This window comes from Cucurbita pepo, chromosome LG19 (assembly GCF_002806865.2).
Source record: "Cucurbita pepo subsp. pepo cultivar mu-cu-16 chromosome LG19, ASM280686v2, whole genome shotgun sequence".
Lineage (NCBI taxonomy): Eukaryota > Viridiplantae > Streptophyta > Magnoliopsida > Cucurbitales > Cucurbitaceae > Cucurbita > Cucurbita pepo.
In genome coordinates, this window is record NC_036656.1 from 2,794,399 (window position 1) to 2,812,684 (window position 18,286).

General features: G+C 34.7%; 2 protein-coding genes across 2 annotated transcripts; one reads left to right on the top strand and one right to left on the bottom strand.

Moving 5' to 3' along the window:
- Positions 1-10,726: 10,726 nt before the first annotated feature.
- Positions 10,727-13,159, top strand: LOC111780922. The gene is made up of 6 exons (XM_023661279.1): positions 10,727-11,070; positions 11,272-11,362; positions 11,964-12,139; positions 12,348-12,408; positions 12,513-12,565; positions 12,872-13,159. Exons 1-5 carry the CDS (start codon positions 10,948-10,950, stop codon positions 12,527-12,529), a joined length of 468 nt encoding a protein of 155 aa, XP_023517047.1. The 5' UTR covers positions 10,727-10,947; the 3' UTR covers positions 12,530-12,565; positions 12,872-13,159.
- Positions 13,160-13,662: 503 nt separating this feature from the next.
- Positions 13,663-16,882, bottom strand: LOC111780919 (rop guanine nucleotide exchange factor 7-like). The gene is made up of 7 exons (XM_023661276.1): positions 16,043-16,882; positions 15,846-15,962; positions 15,612-15,766; positions 15,221-15,295; positions 14,847-15,137; positions 14,407-14,763; positions 13,663-14,320 (listed from the first exon to the last, which is right to left on the bottom strand). Exons 1-7 carry the CDS (start codon positions 16,353-16,355, stop codon positions 13,862-13,864), a joined length of 1,767 nt encoding a protein of 588 aa, XP_023517044.1. The 5' UTR covers positions 16,356-16,882; the 3' UTR covers positions 13,663-13,861.
- Between the last annotated feature and the right edge of the window lie 1,404 nt (positions 16,883-18,286).

Sequence of the window (18,286 nt, forward strand, 5' to 3'; positions counted from 1 at the left end):
GTACCGTTTTATTTGAATTTATTTTGGATTCAGTATTGAAGGTTTATTTTCGGAGTTTAGGTAATGTTTTGGATTCATGAATTTTTATGAAAGACTATTTCAAGGTTAATTATGATGAGCTTCCGCTTAATGAGATAAGTATGCATGGGTGACGTCACTAATTAAGTTAAAGAAAATCAGGGGCGTTACATTAGCTCTCTGTATTTGATGCACAGACGCATCGATCCGTCATTCTTTTTCACAAACAACATCGGCGCACCCCGAGGGGATACGCTAGTCGAATGAAAAATTTGTCTAATAGGTCTTGTAACTGCGCCTCAGTTCTTTCAACTCTGCTGGTGCCATATGATAAGGTGCTTTGGAAATAGGCCCAGTTCTCGGTTTGAGTTCTATAGCGAAGTCAACTGCTCGGGAAGGGGGTATTCGGGGTAGGTCTTCTGGAAATACGTCCAGGAACTCGTTTACTACTGGTACGTTATCGAGAGTCTTTTCTTTTTCTCTTACATCTACAACACATGCTATTATAGCTCAACCGCCTTGTTGGACTAATTTTCTTTGCTTCATCATCAGGATTAACTTTGGGGTAGTCCCGAAACTTGTGCTTTTAAACTTAAAACTAGGTCCCGCTAGTGGTGAGAATACTACCTCCTTTTTACAATAGTCTATACTAGCGCGGTTTTCAACTAGCCAATCCATGCCTAGTATTACGTCGAAATCGGTCATGTTTACTACTATCAGGTCTACACTTAGAGTTTGGTTCGCTACGATTACTTGACCATTCTTTATTCTATCCCTACCTACAAGGTCTACCCTCGCACGGGTGCTTGTCAACAATACATGCAACAAGGGTTCTAATTTGAACCCTATCTTTGATCCTTCTTGAGGTGAGCTTTCTTCAGCCTCACCTCGTCCTCTACCTCTAATAGGAGGTCATCCCCTTCCTCGTCTTTCTCTTCCGCGTGGTCTGGGCGGCATGGTTTTAGAAACTAAGATAACATATCTTAAGTCTAAGACTCATTACTTATGAACCTATACTATATATTACATATACTAAATTCACATCATGGTGTCAAAACTAAGTCACTCAACATACTACAAACAACACCCTACTCTTAATAAATACATGAAATATCATAACAATTTCAGTAATGTCAACAATAAAATGCATGCAAGTTCGAAAACGTTTTTCCTTTCTTATCTTGTGCAAGGCGTACCTAATGGTGACGAGGCATCAACGTTGGGACCATGGAACGTGCCAAGTGTACATCGTAAGCTAGTTACTCAGAGTTCTGATATCAACTGTAACGACCCTAAATTTCTACTTACTCAGGGTCGCTACTAATATCTCATGCTTAGCTAATATGTGGAATATAACTCTTAAGGAAATATCATTTATAGCATAAATTTCAAAAACATTTAAAACACTTTCATCTCTGGAAAACATCGTCATAGTCTTACGTGTTTAATATGAAATACTGAAAATTAAGGAAAAATAAAAATAAATACAAAATAATTTAAATCAATGAAATGAAAAACAACCTATTCTAACCTAACTAGGAATTTAAATATGTATCTACCCTATGCGTGTGTCACAGTCTCTGCTCGCGATGCCGCCATCATCCGTACATGGGTGCATTATCTTTACTTGAAAAATGATGTGGCACACGGCCTGAATATTTCAAAGAATACTCAGTAAGTGACCTCACTATAGGGGCCATGCTAAATGCAGTCACATACAAATATGATCTAGGGACCTATGTTTATCTCATCACATACTAAGGGTGGCCTCTAGTCCGGACTACTATGGATGTGTAGTAATTCCCTACGAGGTGAATCTCCAGGCGGTTCACACACCCCCTGGACCCTCTCTTGTCAAGCTAGCTGTCTCTAGCGACACCCGGAGGTCAGCGGAACCCCTGGTATCATTTTCACCATCAACATCATATTGTGTGCATCTGCGCTCATCATCTCAAGGGGAAGTATCCCTATGCTTACACAACATGCATGAGGTTTCTCTAGTTCTCATCTTAACATCTCTTCTGACACAACTCTAGTCTCATCTCTCTGTTACGTTTAGTAACACATGCTCGTTAGATATTTATATTAATATCATTTTTATATTCATAGGGTTGTATCCTAGGTCGATCTAACGACATGATGCAATATGACATTCATCATCGTACAACATGCTTAATAAGGAAACATCAACATATTAAGATGAACGTCATGCAAACACATCATACTCATCATAACACTATTAAGTGCATCAACCATGTCAAGTACGTCATACATCGTAATATAACTCACGTACATCATCATACATCATAACTCATATATCATCATAGCTCATACATCATCATATAACTAGCGTACGACATCATACGACACAGCTCATACATCGTAAAATATAAATATTGCATGCATCATCGTACGTCATCTCAAACAATCAGAAATTGTAACTCATAGAATTTCTAATCTATCTTATAGTAAGGTCACTTACTTGGTTGGTCTTAGCCAGAGTTCTCCTTAATTAATCAACGTAAGCTTTCGTTCCTCGAGAGCTGCTCCAAGGTTGTCGGGGTTCGTTTCCTATCACACCATTCGTCATCTTTCGTTAGTATTTCACAATTTAAATAAAATCCAACTAATAATATGAAATACCGTTCTAAAACGGCCTCAATTATCTTAATAAGAACCGAAAACAAGTATTATACGATCCTATGACATACAACAAGGTTATGCCTATGCTGGTCATTCACTACCAAGGTAAAGCGAGCTGTTTGCAACCCAGAACAAAAAAGAAAAAATAAAATGAATTGATATTTATCTAATTAAAAAAAAAATATCATAAGAAATCTTTAATTAAATTCAGATTTAAGTTAAAAGAAAAAAATGTGAGAATAATTATTGAAAGGAAACCCGATCTTCCCAAAATTGGGCCTTTTAGCCCAACTAACACCACATTTGGGCCTAATAGTGGAATATGGGCCTTAGTGACTCACATAAATATTCTAATTATATTCCAATTCAAATTGATTGATTGGATACAACAATTTTAAGTTTTTTTTTTTTTTCTCTTTCAATTTTCTATGAAAAAATTTAAAACATCTCGAGCTTGTTTAAACATTTTTCACGTAAATTAATCATTATATATAGATGATAAACCCTTTCTATTGACTTACCATTTTATATCTACTTTTATCTCGGAAAGTATGAAATAAATAAATCTAAATATTACGTATACACCTTTAAAAAAAAAAAATCTATTATCGTATATTATCCGTAATGAATCATTGAATAAGATACCGATCAATTAGCAGAAGGTTTGATCCTCACTCTCTTGATATGGTAAATCGTTCACAACACACTATTGAAAAGTATATAAACGCTCTTATTCTATTTGAAGGAAGTAAGCCCAACAAAATTTGAAGCTCTTTCTAATTTTTAAAAAGTCTAGTCTGTGTGTCAAACATCCCACGAGCACATAATCTAACAAATCAGTGCATACCCTATTCAAATTTTGGCAACAACGTTCCAATCGAGATAAAAAATGAGAGAAGAAAGAGTAGAAGAACGTATCGTTTAAAATAAACATTACGTTATATTCGTATATAAATTGAAGATAAGATGATTGATGTTGTTCCTTATCTCGAGATAGGGCATTTTATTGAATAGATAGGGCATCCCATCTTTTGTAGGCCAAAATAAGAAATGGGACCCTTATTGCTTTTGATTTATGGAAGACATTTTTATAGAAAGGAAAGAACTTGAAGTTACCTCCTAAGCCATTCAAATGCGATAATATAGCTTTCTCCACAAATCTTATCCCAATTTTCTAAAATTTGGAAATGTCATCGACTTGTAAATTTGATCGACATGGATCCGATAATAATGAAATCTACATTTTAAAAACACGTCGAATCAATCTTTATCTTAAAGAATATTATGTCAAAAATATATATATATATATTTTTTTTTTTTGTATCAGCAAGAAATTTTGTATATTTAAGAAGCCTAGAAAAGATACTATACGGAATAAATTAATTAATATCCATATAATAATAATAATACGAGCTACGTTTTATATTTAAAATTGTCATGGACTTAAATAATCATAAACTTGAAATTATAGAGAAATCACTCTCAAAATAATGTTTAACGATCTCGAAGAAGAATCCAAAACTAAAAGCATTATTATATCATCCCAACAAAGGAAACATATTTATATATGGTTTTCATCCATATATGGCTTCTTTGTCTTTACCTAGAATACTCAGTAAGTTATTCTACTGTTGGAGTCGATGCAATTGTAGTTTCGTGTTTTATGGGATCTAAAATAATGTCTAGAGCTTTATATTTAAATTTCATTCATGGGTCGGTTTGAATGTATAGTACTACTATACATACAGCTCACCCACCTATGTACATGGATCCATTAAGCGAATACTCGTAAACATTAGGGTTTCATAAAGGCTTACTCTCTCTGGTGCTGACAAATCACACCAAAAAGAAAATCTAAAATTATTTTTATAGGTATGCACCCGTACAAACAAATGAAGAGAAGTAATCCATGCTCAAGGTACATACAATATGAATAAAGTGTCACGTGAAAATCGTGATTCCTTGGGATGATGCATACAATACTTTCATGTTATCATGATATACATTCTTTACCGGACTAATGTATGCGGGCATTAGAATTAGCACATTTATATATATATATATATATATATATATATATATATATATATATATATAAACCTTGAATCCCACCTTTGCAAGTTACCTTGATAATTTGGATAAGCATAAAAAGCAACAAAAAGAGAATCTTTACCACTTTTTTTCTTTTGGATTGCGTTACCTAAACTTCTCTCATTTTGTAATTGCAAATAAACCATGCAACTACAATAATGTTCATAATTTATATTTGTTTTACTTCACATGTTATTTAAAAAATAACTATACTGTAGACCGATTGTCTGCTCTTAGTAAATATTGTCCTTTAAATATTATAGACAGATTCCCTCAAAGTTTTTAAAATGGTTTAACAGGGAGAGTTTTTCACACTTTAAAACAAATGTTTCGTTCCCTTCTTCAACTCATGTGGGGTGGGATCCAACGTTCTCACTGACACATTGTCTAGTCTGATGCCATTTATAACAGCTCAAATCCACTGCTAGCAAATATTACTTGCTTTGACCCATTACGTATCACCGTCGGCTTCACAATTTTAAAACACGTATATTAGAGAGAAATTTTTGTTACATCAATAAAATTAGAGCGTAAAGGAGACAATATGTGTAGAAACGTGCTTGAATTGAGCTGTATATAGGAAAGTATAGAAAGTAAATTGATAGAGAAAGAGTGTAGTGTAGCCGCAATTTTAGGAGTGCAAAAGTTGAAGAATGTGGAGCAATTGAAGTTTGAAGTCGGTTGATATATGATATGAAGTTTTGTGGGAAGGCGGCAAAGGATGTGGCTCAACATCAGTCACATACCAACCCATGCGGCGACCCTCAGTGGCGCTAAACCAACGCCCACGCGGGCCCTCTCTTCACTTTACACCCACACCACCTGTCGGCTACCCTAACTAAACTCATTTCAATTACCCTTTAATCCCTCTTTTTAATCTCCACTTTTAATCTCCTTCACAAACTCCCCCACTTAATTATCTTCTCATTTTTCATTATCCCATCCTATCCACTTCCTATCCACAAAAATCCATATCTCATCTAACTCGTTTAATTTATTGGGAAGAATCCAATTTCGAGATAAGAGTTCGTTTTTGATCCGAATACCTTATATTAGAAACGGAGGATATTGTGAATCCAAAAAGAAAGTAAAGGTTTTGGAATTTAGATGCATTGGAAATGGTCCAAAAAAAACAAAAGAAAATGTGGGAGAAAATGAAATGTGGCGTTTTGTATTAGAACTCTTCAATGCTTTTTTAACTTGTAGTCTCTGCAACGCAACCTTCAACTTTACTCTACTGCTTCTCACATACCACAGACAAACAAATGTTTCATTGATTTGGGTGTTGGAGAAGATGGTTAGGATATACGTTAATTCCGTACCTTTTTTTCAATTTCTCGTGGGGTTCAGATTTTGTTCGATACGAGTCAATGTAATTATACTATGTCAAAATCAAATTAAATTTTGATAAAAACATGTACAAAAGTTTCATTGATGTGTTTCTTATGTGAAATTTAATAGGGAAAAAATAAGCATTAAATGAGAGAGAAATAAAGGGAAAAAAACAATAATATAATAATAATAAATATATATTAAAAACATAGAAGAAATGGTTAAAATTTGTCATTAATTGCGGGGGAAAATAAAATAGGAAGTTTATAAGTAATATAATAAGTGGTCGTAAATGATTGATGATTATAGTTATATGATTAACTAACCATGAAACTAACTTTGACTTTTAAGAGTGATTAAGAACAATATTAATGAATTATTAATTTTACTAATTAATGTTGGTAGAATTTATATCACCAACAACACGACTAATACCACAACTCAAATTTTAGACCAAAAGGACAATGGAAAAATAAAAACGGACTCGAACCTCAAAGCAAAAAAAAAAAAAAAAAAAAAAANGACCAATCCACCTCCTTCACTTTGAAAAGGGGCCAACACTAAAGCTAGGTGATACGAAATAAGGTGTCTTGATCATGTCACGAATGATTTAGATTTATGAAAGTTTTATTGTATTTTTACGGAGAGAATTGTATTTAAATTATAAGTTATTATAAAGTTTATTTTCAAGACTATAAATAGTCATTCATGATATTGTTGTAATGGAAAAGAATAGAATTTCTATTTTAGCTTAGTTGATAGTTAAATTTTTACCTTACTTGCATGTTAGAGTTATTCAAGTGATATTGATCAAATCTCTTGTAGAATGATTCGAATTACGAGTTTTCTTTACTTTTGATCTTGATCATCAAGGTAAACCGTTCTAAAACTTTCCCTTAGGTTGATTCCATACCACAAGAGTTGGCCTCGGCAATAGATCTATCTCATCAATTAGGTGAGTCAATTTCCATAATAAAATTCTAAATTATAATTGTGGAACTTCTTAGGTGGAATTAGGGATTACAGTGATTTCAGTTTAGGCCAACCAAGTAAATTGTTATATTGTTGGACGCCCACGAGCTTGGTTAGATGACTTGTATGGTGCATGAATGACAGATACCTTATGACCCTTGTACATGTCATATTTGTGATGCTATGATGTATAATGTGTGATATGCTATGTGATGATTTATGCTATGATACGAACCATGATATGATATAAATATTATATGATGCATGAACCTCCATAATTATGCAACGTATATTATGTTGCATGTTCACCCTATACCTATGAGACATTGATATATCATGTATGTTAATCATGAAAGATATATCTAATATATGTATGTATGCCTCATAGGAACGCTATATCATGAAAATAAATGGAGGCATGACTTGCATCATAAGTCTGTACAATGATCTGAAACTATGGGATCTCGTGCATTTTGTATATCACGTGTCGAGATTCTCCCCTGTTATGATTGGTACGGACGAGTATACCATGACATTATACACACTCTTTTCCCTCAATGGCTTCCGACAACATGAGCGTGCACTAGCCCATAGTCAGGCCAAGAGGTACGTATATAAGCTCACCTAGTGAGTCCATGTGCCTGTGCATGAGTCGTGTGTAGAGAAGCACTGCACATCCAACCTATCCAGATAGGAAACTAGAGACCAAGACCGAGTTATCTTACAAAAAAAATAGGTCTTACTATGGTTTTTCATGTGATTGCATTTTCTGATGGCTCTAGACCGGCATTTTTGCTGATTCTACTTGGGTCTGATACACTTGAACCCTTTCGTACTAGTTTCAACTATTCGTAAGTATTTAAGGTTAGAATGACTATCTTTTAGTTAGTATAAATTATTTGAAGTAAGTTTAAATTATTGTATGCAAAATTAGGTGAGTCAATTTCCATAGTATAATTCTAATTTATGATGGTAGTAGTCCTTAGGTAGAATTAAAGTTCAGAGAGCAACGTTAAGTCAGCATCATCAAGGGGTCGTAGTAGCTTTGGCTTAGGCCAACCAAGTAAGTGACTACTACCCGTTTATTAAGTTAGTGTGACTGCGGGTTATTTATAAAGTAAATAGATATGTATAGTAAAAAGCTATATGACTAAAGTTATATAGGGGAGATAGTGATGGTTATATTAAAGCTATATATAGTAAGTTGAACCATATATATATATATATATATATTTTTTTNATTTTTTGTATTCTCTCCCACTGTACATACGTTGTACATACGTTGTAGTCATCAATACAAATCCTTTAGTCAATATTGTCCTTTCATTTTCTCTCTCCTGTTCTTTGTGTTCATCTAAATCGAGTGTGTGTGTTGTTGTGCGATCCTAACACAGTTTGGTTGAGAGAATTACTTTATGTATGTGACACGTGTCCAGTGGCCCTGCACGTGTCATATGTGTGATATGCTTTGATATGTGATATTATGTTACATGTCGCTATATGATATGCCAAATAATATTATGGTATAAATGAAAGTCATGATGTACTATGATATGTTATGTTAGGTCATGACATGCTATGATATGTTTTGAAATAAGGAAATCTATGATGCACAACCCTTATGCCATGATTTGAAAGTTGCGTTATGAATAAAATGATTTTATAAGAGTTTATATATGCATATTACCGAGTGTAATATGTGATGAAACAATGAGGGATGTCTTGCATGATTTATTACGCCACAGTAAAAAATATAGAGACCTCACGCATAATTGTATGTTCACGTGCATCGAGATACTTCCCCTTTATGATGAGTACGGACGTGGACACTATGAGACTGAATGACCATCATGTTTAACATGATGCTACGATGGTTGTTATTCCCCCCAAGTGTTCGACAACAGCCTAGAGAGTGCTAGCTAGACTAGCAGGCCATCGGGGTGTGCGAACTTGTCTAGTGTGCCCACACTCACACACGTGGGTTGTGTGTATATAAGTACTACATATCCAATTTGCCTGGACTGGAAAATCGCCTAAGAGAAGACGATTTTAAATGATAGGTTTCATCATTGTGTATGTGTTTGCATTCTCTCACTTCCAACTCGACATGAGGTTTAGACTGAGACTAGATTTTCACCTCGAGAGGTATGCATCTTGCATGCCCCCAATTCAGGTTCTCCTCTACTTCGTCGTTTTTCTTTTTCTCCAATTTGTAATACAGTCATATAATTTAAACGCTACATGACTATAACTTATCTCGAAGAAAATGATATTCATCTTTCTAGAAGAGATTCTTACTTAAAAAAAAGCCAATAACTTTGCCCAAATGTGAGGCATGATCGAGTCATTTTAAGGATAACCTAGAAATATTACTTGAGAAATCACAAACCACCGTAAGAGAGAATGATGAATCATTTTAAACAATAACCATAGAGCTTTTTCGCCTACGAAACCTAGTCATTCTTACAATGTTTGAAAAACGGATGATTCAAGGGCTATCTTCGAGCACTTAGCCTTCAAACGACACATTTCTAAAGCATTTGAAATTTTCCTAGGCATTTGAGAGCCTAAAAGAAAATGGTCCTAATAAAGTTAAATAGACTTAAAATTAAAAGGTTATACTCTCAAATTAGGCTGGATATGTTTGATCTATAATCATAAGTTGCGAGATCCCAAATCCGTTTGAGAAGAAACAAAACATTTCTTATAAAAGTGTGGAAACCTCTCTTTAGTAGACACGTTTTAAAATCATGTCAAAGCGAACAATATCTATTAGCGGATGACTTGAGCTGTTACAAATGGTATTAGAGCTAGACACCAGGCAGTGTGCCAATGAGGATGTTGGGCCTCCAAGGAAATGGATTGAGAGATCCCACATTTATTGAAGAAGGGAACAAAGTACCTCTCTAATAGATGTGTTTAAAAATTAGACCATACATAGTAACAGTGAACTTGGGTTGTTACATAAACAAAACTAAGATAAAAGGCAAAAATCAAAACCAAACTATAGAAAAGGAGTAGGTACAAATAACATAAACCAAGAGAAAAGAGAAGGAGAGGGAATCGAGTCGGATTCGATGTATCTTTAAGTTGAGGCTAGGGTCAACCTGGATAAGAGGTGGTGGGTAGGCTCTAGCTTCTAAAGAGGTCGTGTGTCATGCATTCTTCCAACACATGGGTATTTGTTTCAATCGGGTTGGTTTAGAAAACATAAAACTCCTAAAACGTTGTCATAAAAATACCCATCTTTGATCTTCGATCTTCGATCTAGAGAAGGTAAGTTTTAGTTCCTACTCTAAATTCTTCTCATTTACCACCAACATTGGACAAATGCCTACAAACATTTATCATTTCAAAATTCTAACTACTATTGTTAAAACAAAGGGCGGAAAAAAATGGGTTTTAAGAAAATAATAATAATAATAATAATAATAATAATAATTGTCGTTATCCATCTCGGATAAAGCGTGGCAGTAAATGATTGGTAGTCAGCGAGTGTCCCACAAAGAGGACTTGCGAGTCCACGTGTCATTGATCCAATCAATTCATTTGACAGGTTGAAAAGAAGAAGAAGAAGAAGAAGAAATAGAATTTGAAAGAGTTTTTTTTTTTTTTTTTTTTTTTTTTTTTTTTTTTTTTTTTTTTNTTATTATTATTATTATTATTTTATTGATTTCTGGGTTATAAATTGGTGGGTAAGCGGCAGTTTCTTCATCATTTCAACTCTGCATCATCATCATCATCATCATCCAGCATTCACGTGTTCTTCCCTTCCCCCCCTTTCTCTTTCTCTCTCTCTCTCTCTCTGCTCCCTCTGTTCTTCCGCCATTAAAGCGCCTTCATCCACTACCACCTGACGCCCTACTCTGTTTCTCACTGTGTTGGATCAAAATGGACGGAAACAACCATGTGCGTTCCTCTTCTTCTCTCACCACTGACCTCTTTGGCTCTAAACACACTTCCTCTTCTTCTACCTCTGGGATTTTTGCCTCTATTTTCTCCCCTTCTTCCAAGGTTTGTTTGATCCTTCTATTCTTTGTCTCTCCGATTTCACTTTCATAATTGATTTTCAGGTTTTTTTCTTTCTTTCCTTCTTTTTCTCTCACCGATTTCCATGGATTCTCACTCTTCTTGTTCTTGTTTCTTCTAATCTTTCTCTTTTCATATGGCTTTCGATTTTTGTAATTTTATCTCTAATCTGTGTTAATTATTCAGGTGTTAGGGGGAGACTCACTGCTCTCTCGAACCAAAGAGATTGAAAGGGCTTCTGTAAATCAGCCTTGGATCCCCAACGCTGATGATCAAGGTTTGTATATACATATAATTTTATTATCTTTCCAAGAAGAAGATTGAGCATTGGTGTTCTTGTTTTATCCTCACTTTGAGCGTCTCACCTGAAAATTGGTTATTCTAGCTCTCTTGATTTTGTATGGTGCTGAAACTGATTTGTTGAACTTCAGCTGCTTAAAGAAAGAAAAACAAAACAGCTGAAAATATTAGTGGATTATCATTTTGAAGTTTCTCTATTGTATAAAAATGTTTCCTATGCCATGTTCAAGAACATACTGACAGGTTTCATAATCCTTTCAACTGTTCTTTTCTTTTATTTTCTTTTTTTGAATTGTAGCCAAACAGGTTGAGAATTCAGGAAAGTGTTTTTAGTTAGCCATATTGCTTTAAGATATTGAAAAAGAAAACATTCTTGATCATGTGTTGAAGAAAATATGTTGCTAGAGAAATCTTCTTTAAGAGAAATTTTAGGATTCAATCAACAAACCAGGGATCGATACTTCCAATATCCTGTGACTCTAAGCCAGTTTTGGATTGCATACGCATGAACTTTGTTTTGGAAATTGCTTGATATTATTCTCTTCATTCTTCCTTATTGATAACTTTTATCTCTGCAGATGATACTGCTAATCAAAGACAAAAGGAGAGTCGGGAGACGAAGAATAAAGATTCGAGTTCCATCTATCAGGATCAAAGAGCCCAACCATGTCAGTTTACCTCATCAATCTATTATGGTGGCCAAGATGTTTATGCTCATCCTCAGAATTCCCACAATTCTGGGGTGAACTCGACGGTGAGTTCAACAAATTGATATTCATCACTTCATTTTCTTTGATAAGTTCATAATCTTAAAGCACTAAACATGGTACTACTCTTATCCTTGAACTGCTTGCTCCTGTTCAAACAATGGTAACATGTAGCTGACTGAACAGTCATTGAAATTGAGTATTGTTTTGCCCCCCAGTGATCTGCCTTGACTTGTTCTGGTGATATGTTTTCAGTTCAAGAAGGACTGGGGAGAAGACGATTCTGGAAGTGCTTCAAGAGGAAATTGGTGGCAAGGTATGAAATAATGGAGGTGCTGCTTATGAGAGAAAAAAAAAATTGAAAATTATCTTTGTTTCTAATACTCATACTTTTGTTTTGCAAATCATTGTCATTTGCAGGGTCTCTCTATTATTAATTCTAGATCACTTGCCAAGGTTTTATACTTATTAAGGTACTTTTAGTTCTAAGATGATTTTTTTTTTTAGCTTTTGGTTGTTCTTTAATTGATCGTTTGTCTCCCTGACTTGTATCTTTCTTTAGAGTTTAAAATTGTAGATTCTGATCATCACCCAACTCCACAAGCTTGCCTTATAATTCCAGAGTTTCGTGGTTTTTCGTGATGTTTAGTTTGGAGTAGACTTATATCGGTTTCCAATCGAACCTTCATTCGAATTTGATTTGATTAATATCTTTATTATCGACTTCTATAAGATGCGAGATTGAGTTGTGCATTTACTTTTGATTGTTGAACTTGCAGGTACATAGGATCATAGATCGACCTCTTATTTTATGAAGCTAGACGATAGCGAGATCGTTGTGAACAACAAAGCTGGTTGATCCATTTTCCAGCTGAACACAACAGAATCTCTTTTAGTTAATGGAATAGTTATAAGCATCTTTCTAAATTTTACTGTAAAGAATGCTCTGTTGCTGCTACTGCTGTTGTTTGCTGTTTTGTTTCGACCTTGGTGTTTTTAAGCATAAATGAAACCTGCTGCGCTGTTTGCTAATGAAACCTGGTGCGCTGTTTGCAAACAGCTACGTATATTTCAGAATGATTAAGATACTCTTGTTTTCTTGTTAATTTGATCATAACTCAACTTGTTTTAGGAGCTTAGCTCCTAACGCTGAAAATGACACTTAGTGTCATTTTTGGATCCTTACCTGAAGTTAAGGATATGTCGACAGAGTTGCATGCCAAAACCAGTCATTTTCTGTGGAGGTTCATGAGTCTTGCTTTTCCATGGTCGTTATGTTTGGCCGTTGGGAAAAGAAATAATTGAAAAGATTGATGGGATAGGGACAGAGATTCGGAAGCCACAATTCTTGGCAATGTTTGATCATTCATTTGCTTTTTTTTCTTTTTCTTTTTTGATGTTACTTTCGGTTCTATTCAATCCTGTTCTTGTTCTGGTCCACACCATTCATAATTTTGAAAGTAGAATAAATACGGTGCCAACCCAACCAAACCGAACCAACAACGTCATTGTTACGTCAAAATCCGAATCAAAAGAATCAATCAGAACAAATTAAGAAAGGATTGCCAAAAGACTTTTAATGGTGCAGTGATTAATAAGCACGTATGTATTACTTTGAAGGCGGAGCATTTGATTCCTCATCAACACAAATACAACCAAATTGAAGACCAAATATACATTACATTCTATACATACAAAAAGAAATCCACAAAACTGACAAATTCAACTGGAAAACATACAGCCATGAAAACCAAGCTTGGATTTTACTCTCATGCAAACGATCCTTGTTCGGGTGAAGGGAAGCTCGTTACTCCTTCCCTGAGCTGAGCGGTTTGCTTGTCGAGTTCTGCGTAGGCAACTGGTTCAGGTTTCTCTATATCATTGCTGGCTTCTTTTCCTCCTCTTGCTTCGATACCAAGGTAGTCAATTAAAACCTTTCTGATACCGAATCCGCGTTGGGTAGTTTTGGCAGGACTCGCTGCTTGAGCAGGTGAAAAGCTTGGAGTGGCAAATGGTGTTTTATATGGAGTGCCAGAGATGGGCACTGAGAAAGGCAATGGGCTGTTCTTGTGAGACATCACACCAAGTTTCGATATGGACGAGAGCTGCTCATCGGAATGCTTTGTGAGATCGTCCACATAAAGCAAATCATCGATTCGTGCAACAACGTTGAATGCTAGGCTCTCCAAAACTCGAGAGTAGCTCTCTAGGATGGATTTTCCGACATCCTAAACGATCAAAACAGACATTACCTACTAAAGTTACTATGTGTTAAGCTCATTGGAAATGTTAAAAGGTTCCAGTAGGGACAAACCTTATTGTACTGGATCTTGTTCATATCTAAGGTTGTCTGTGGAAGACCAGGAAACCGTTGCTTCAGGCAAAGCAATAGAGTTTCTGCTCTCTCTGCTAGCAGCTCCATTTTCTCCGAGTCGACCATCAGCTCCTTCACCATTTCCCATGACGATTTTGAACTGTGTTTGATGGAGTTCATAGCAGGTTTTGAGCTCGTTCTTTTTCGCCATACGTAGATAGAAGCCTCGACCCGGTTAGCGATCTCCGTAGCTTGATGTTCAGATGACATTTCAAGGCAGTCAAGTAAACATTGAGGAGAGAATTGATCTGATGAAATATATCGATATATGAGATCTCCCAAACAGGCTCTTCCATTCTGAGAAACCAAATGGAATAAAAGATTAGAAAATCACACACTGCTTTAGATATCAGAATTGTAACAATTCAAGCATCTCGTACCTTCGGTAAGGCTTCGAGATACGGTTCGGGAATTTCGAGATCAGCCAAAGTAGCACTGTTAATTGCAATTGCAGCTTTTAATATCTGGTTTGTGCTGTCGCGCTTTTGTTGCAGTTGCTTTCTTGAGTCTTCCTGGAGACCACCCGGAGGAACTCGAGGCACGGGAAGCCACCATTTATCTTCTTGACGCTGTAGCACTCTATGGAAAGAGGAAGACCCATCAGTCTCAGGGCCGTGTATCCCTTGATCAACATACCAGAACTCACAAACTTCAAAACTATCTAATATTTCCTGCACAAAGTTTATTTTACCAAATTTAGAACAAATCTCAAACGTTTGTAACACAGAGACGAGTAGACATTGGTGAATCATACAAGAAGCATGTTGTCCAGTTTCCGAAGAGCAGGAAGATTCACATAAAGATCCGACCGTTGTTTGCATGTCATAACCTGAAGGATCATAAAAAAAAAAACCCCCATCAAAAAATTGATGCTTTACAAATACATAAACATATAAACTCTCCCGTTTTCACGTTCTCGATGCAGGCCTGTTCTTACCACAAAATCAGAAATCTTCTGATTGTATTGAACAAAAAATCCAACTCTAACATATAACCCAAAAGAGAGAATTGATCGTTGACGCTTTTGGTCTGTGTTTGTACAAATTTACTTAGCGTTTATATATGAACAAACAATATGGAAGGCAACAGGCAATTCGAACAAAACCCATACAGCCATAACAAGCCTGTTTGAAGTTATTCAGTACCTCATGCTTGCTTCCATCAAGAAACGTCTGCCAAGTAGGCGTGAACTCGACAATATGATCGCTAACACAAAGAAGCCAATCCATCTCCCTTCGCCACCGCACTTTCTTCTCTTCTGAAATAGGCTCTAATCGCCACAGTTGCCCAAACAGAGTGGCTATAACAAAACAATGGCAAAGGGAATCAGTGTCTACCAATGTCAATCTTAGATAGAATATCAATGAGTCAAAGCATACCACAAAGATTTGTAATGGCATTCGATATAGCCAACGCCGTACAAACCCCATTTCCGCAGCCTGACATATCTTCTCCGAGTAGCAGTTTAGAAAATCTTTCCTTCAACATCTCAACCTCTGTAATCCCCCACACAGCATTAAAAGATCAATACAGTTTATATAGAGAAACCCCACAAATAAAAGAGGGCTAAAATTACCTGATGAAGAAGATACGTTCTTCTCCACCTTCCTATTATCAACAAAGTTTTTTTCTTCTTTATCAGCAACATTAGGTCTAATACAATCCGGTCTGTAAGCTTTTCGAGTGGACCAACTCAATAAATAAGGGGGCGATGAGTCCTCCGAGCCACTGTGACTGTGCTCCTCAAGCCCCCCTGTGGTCTCCGATGTAAGAAAATCAGAACTCGAGCTACTCTCACGTCCATGTTCTTCAATCAAATGGCTAAACATCTCATTTTCAGGCACAATGTGGCCAATCCCTTGGCTCTTTTCAACCACACTCTCATCCATTACAATTTCCGTTCTTCAATCACAACCATAGCACAAAATCAAAGCAACCCACTTCGAATCCACCCACTAGAAGCCTTATTAATCCAAACCCTTCTGCAAATTAAGCTCAAAACACAAATTCCGATGGAGATTCCAACACCCAGAAAGCCAAATCAAAGAAAATGGAGTTGGTAATGATTTAGGGCCACTCTTAGAATTGAAGGGTCGATTTAAAGCTCCATCCAAAAGGTTTCATCACAAATCAACCATGCCCAATAATGAAAAGGGTATGTACAAACGGTTAAAACAAACAACAAATAAAGAAAGAATGAAAGAAAGAGGGCGGTGAATTTAAATCATGATTACTTTGTGGATAAACACATGAAGTAGGAGACAGGGAAAGCCTCCGTCCGCCATTGACATTGATTAGAGCTCAACAAAGCACCCATGGTCCCGAGGATTGAAGCTTTGCGTTCCTCAAACGAGGGTTCTTGAATGGCAGATGCAATGCAGCGATTAAATTAACTTTTGGCGTTTCAAAATGATAATGAACTACGTGCCAAGGGAATCGTGAAAGAGGGAGTACCGTTTTATATATGGAAAGAAAAAAACATGACAAAATTTTTTTTTTTTTTAAGTTAATAAAAAAATAACATAATTTCTTTTTTTAGTTAAAAAAAAAAAAAAAAAAAAAAAAAAAAAAAAAAAAAAAAAAAAAAAAAAAAAAAAAAAAANTAACCCTTATATCCTTTAATATTTTTAAAAAATAATTAATTTGAAAAAACAGGAAAAAATATTAGTAATGGATTGTAGTTTATGAATAAGAATTTATAATAATTTATAGTAAAAATTGTGGAAAAGAAAAATAAGTAAATAAGTAAAATATATTTTAAATTTCTTAAATAATAAGCAACCAAATAAAAAGAAATGTTTCCTTAATAAAAATTTAAATAAATTAGTTTCCCCAACGGCTATGAGTTTAAGAGGGAAACAGAATTTGAAGGGCGTAAGAGGGAAACAAACTCTTCATCTTCTTCCCCAAGCTTCTTCCTTTCTTTTCTCTTTTGCTTTTCATTTATTCATTCTTCTCATTCTTCCAACACCAATTTTTTAATTAACTATTCCAATTTCGAATATTACTTCCTAATCTTATCGGATTCTAAAAATTTGAACAATCTTACCTAACTTATATCGTTTGGTGGGTTATAAACTAGGTTAGGTTTAGGGTTCAAATAAGTGAACACTTTTGTAGATTTGATTTGGCTCGTGAATTTCTCAAAAACTAAATTATATGGAACTTAAGTAACGGTTAATTTTAAAATATTAATTTTTGTTTACTATACAATATTCATTTATTTCTTATTTTTACTAAATTTTATAGTTATTTTTTATTATTTATTTTTCAATAATTCTTTAAACAAATTTTAACTGTGAAGAATTATATAAAAAATGTATTAAAATTGAGTTACAAAATTTTATTTTTAATTTTGAATGAATGTCTCAAACCACTCGAACCCGTCAAACTCAAAAAAATTTAGATTAGATTGGATTAGATTTATTATTTAAAAAAGATTTTTGAAATAAAAAATATTTACAACATGAACTAGCCATGTATTTTAATCCAACCCAATTTGTAGAGAGAGAAAAAAAAAGTTCATTTTTATATATTTTAATAATTATCCTATTCTATTGAATAACATGCTTTAGTTTATTATTAGGGAAAAATATACTATTAAGCAAATGATTAACTCATCTAATTATTATCATATCCCAATCTATTTGATTATAATATATTGTTTTTTATTATAATATATTGTTTTTAACTTTAGGTAGTAATTTGTCAGCTCCAATAATGTGACTTTATTTGTTATAAATTAATATTTGATTAAATAGGATTTAGCAATTATTTAAACTTTATTTATTTAATATTTTAGTGTTATGTTTGTGGGACC

Bases quoted from the DNA above. Each gene is read 5' to 3' on its own strand.
- LOC111780922 (XM_023661279.1), top strand. From the start codon at position 10,948: ATGGACGGAAACAACCATGTGCGTTCCTCTTCTTCTCTCACCACTGAC. The intron at 11,071-11,271 runs GTTTGTTTGATC...TTAATTATTCAG, and splicing joins TTTTCTCCCCTTCTTCCAAG to GTGTTAGGGGGAGACTCACT. The intron at 11,363-11,963 runs GTTTGTATATAC...TTATCTCTGCAG, and splicing joins CCCCAACGCTGATGATCAAG to ATGATACTGCTAATCAAAGA.
- LOC111780919 (XM_023661276.1), bottom strand. From the start codon at position 16,355: ATGGATGAGAGTGTGGTTGAAAAGAGCCAAGGGATTGGCCACATTGTG. The intron at 15,296-15,611 runs GTACTGAATAAC...ATGATCCTTCAG, and splicing joins TTGATGGAAGCAAGCATGAG to GTTATGACATGCAAACAACG. The intron at 14,764-14,846 runs GTACGAGATGCT...TTGGTTTCTCAG, and splicing joins ATCTCGAAGCCTTACCGAAG to AATGGAAGAGCCTGTTTGGG.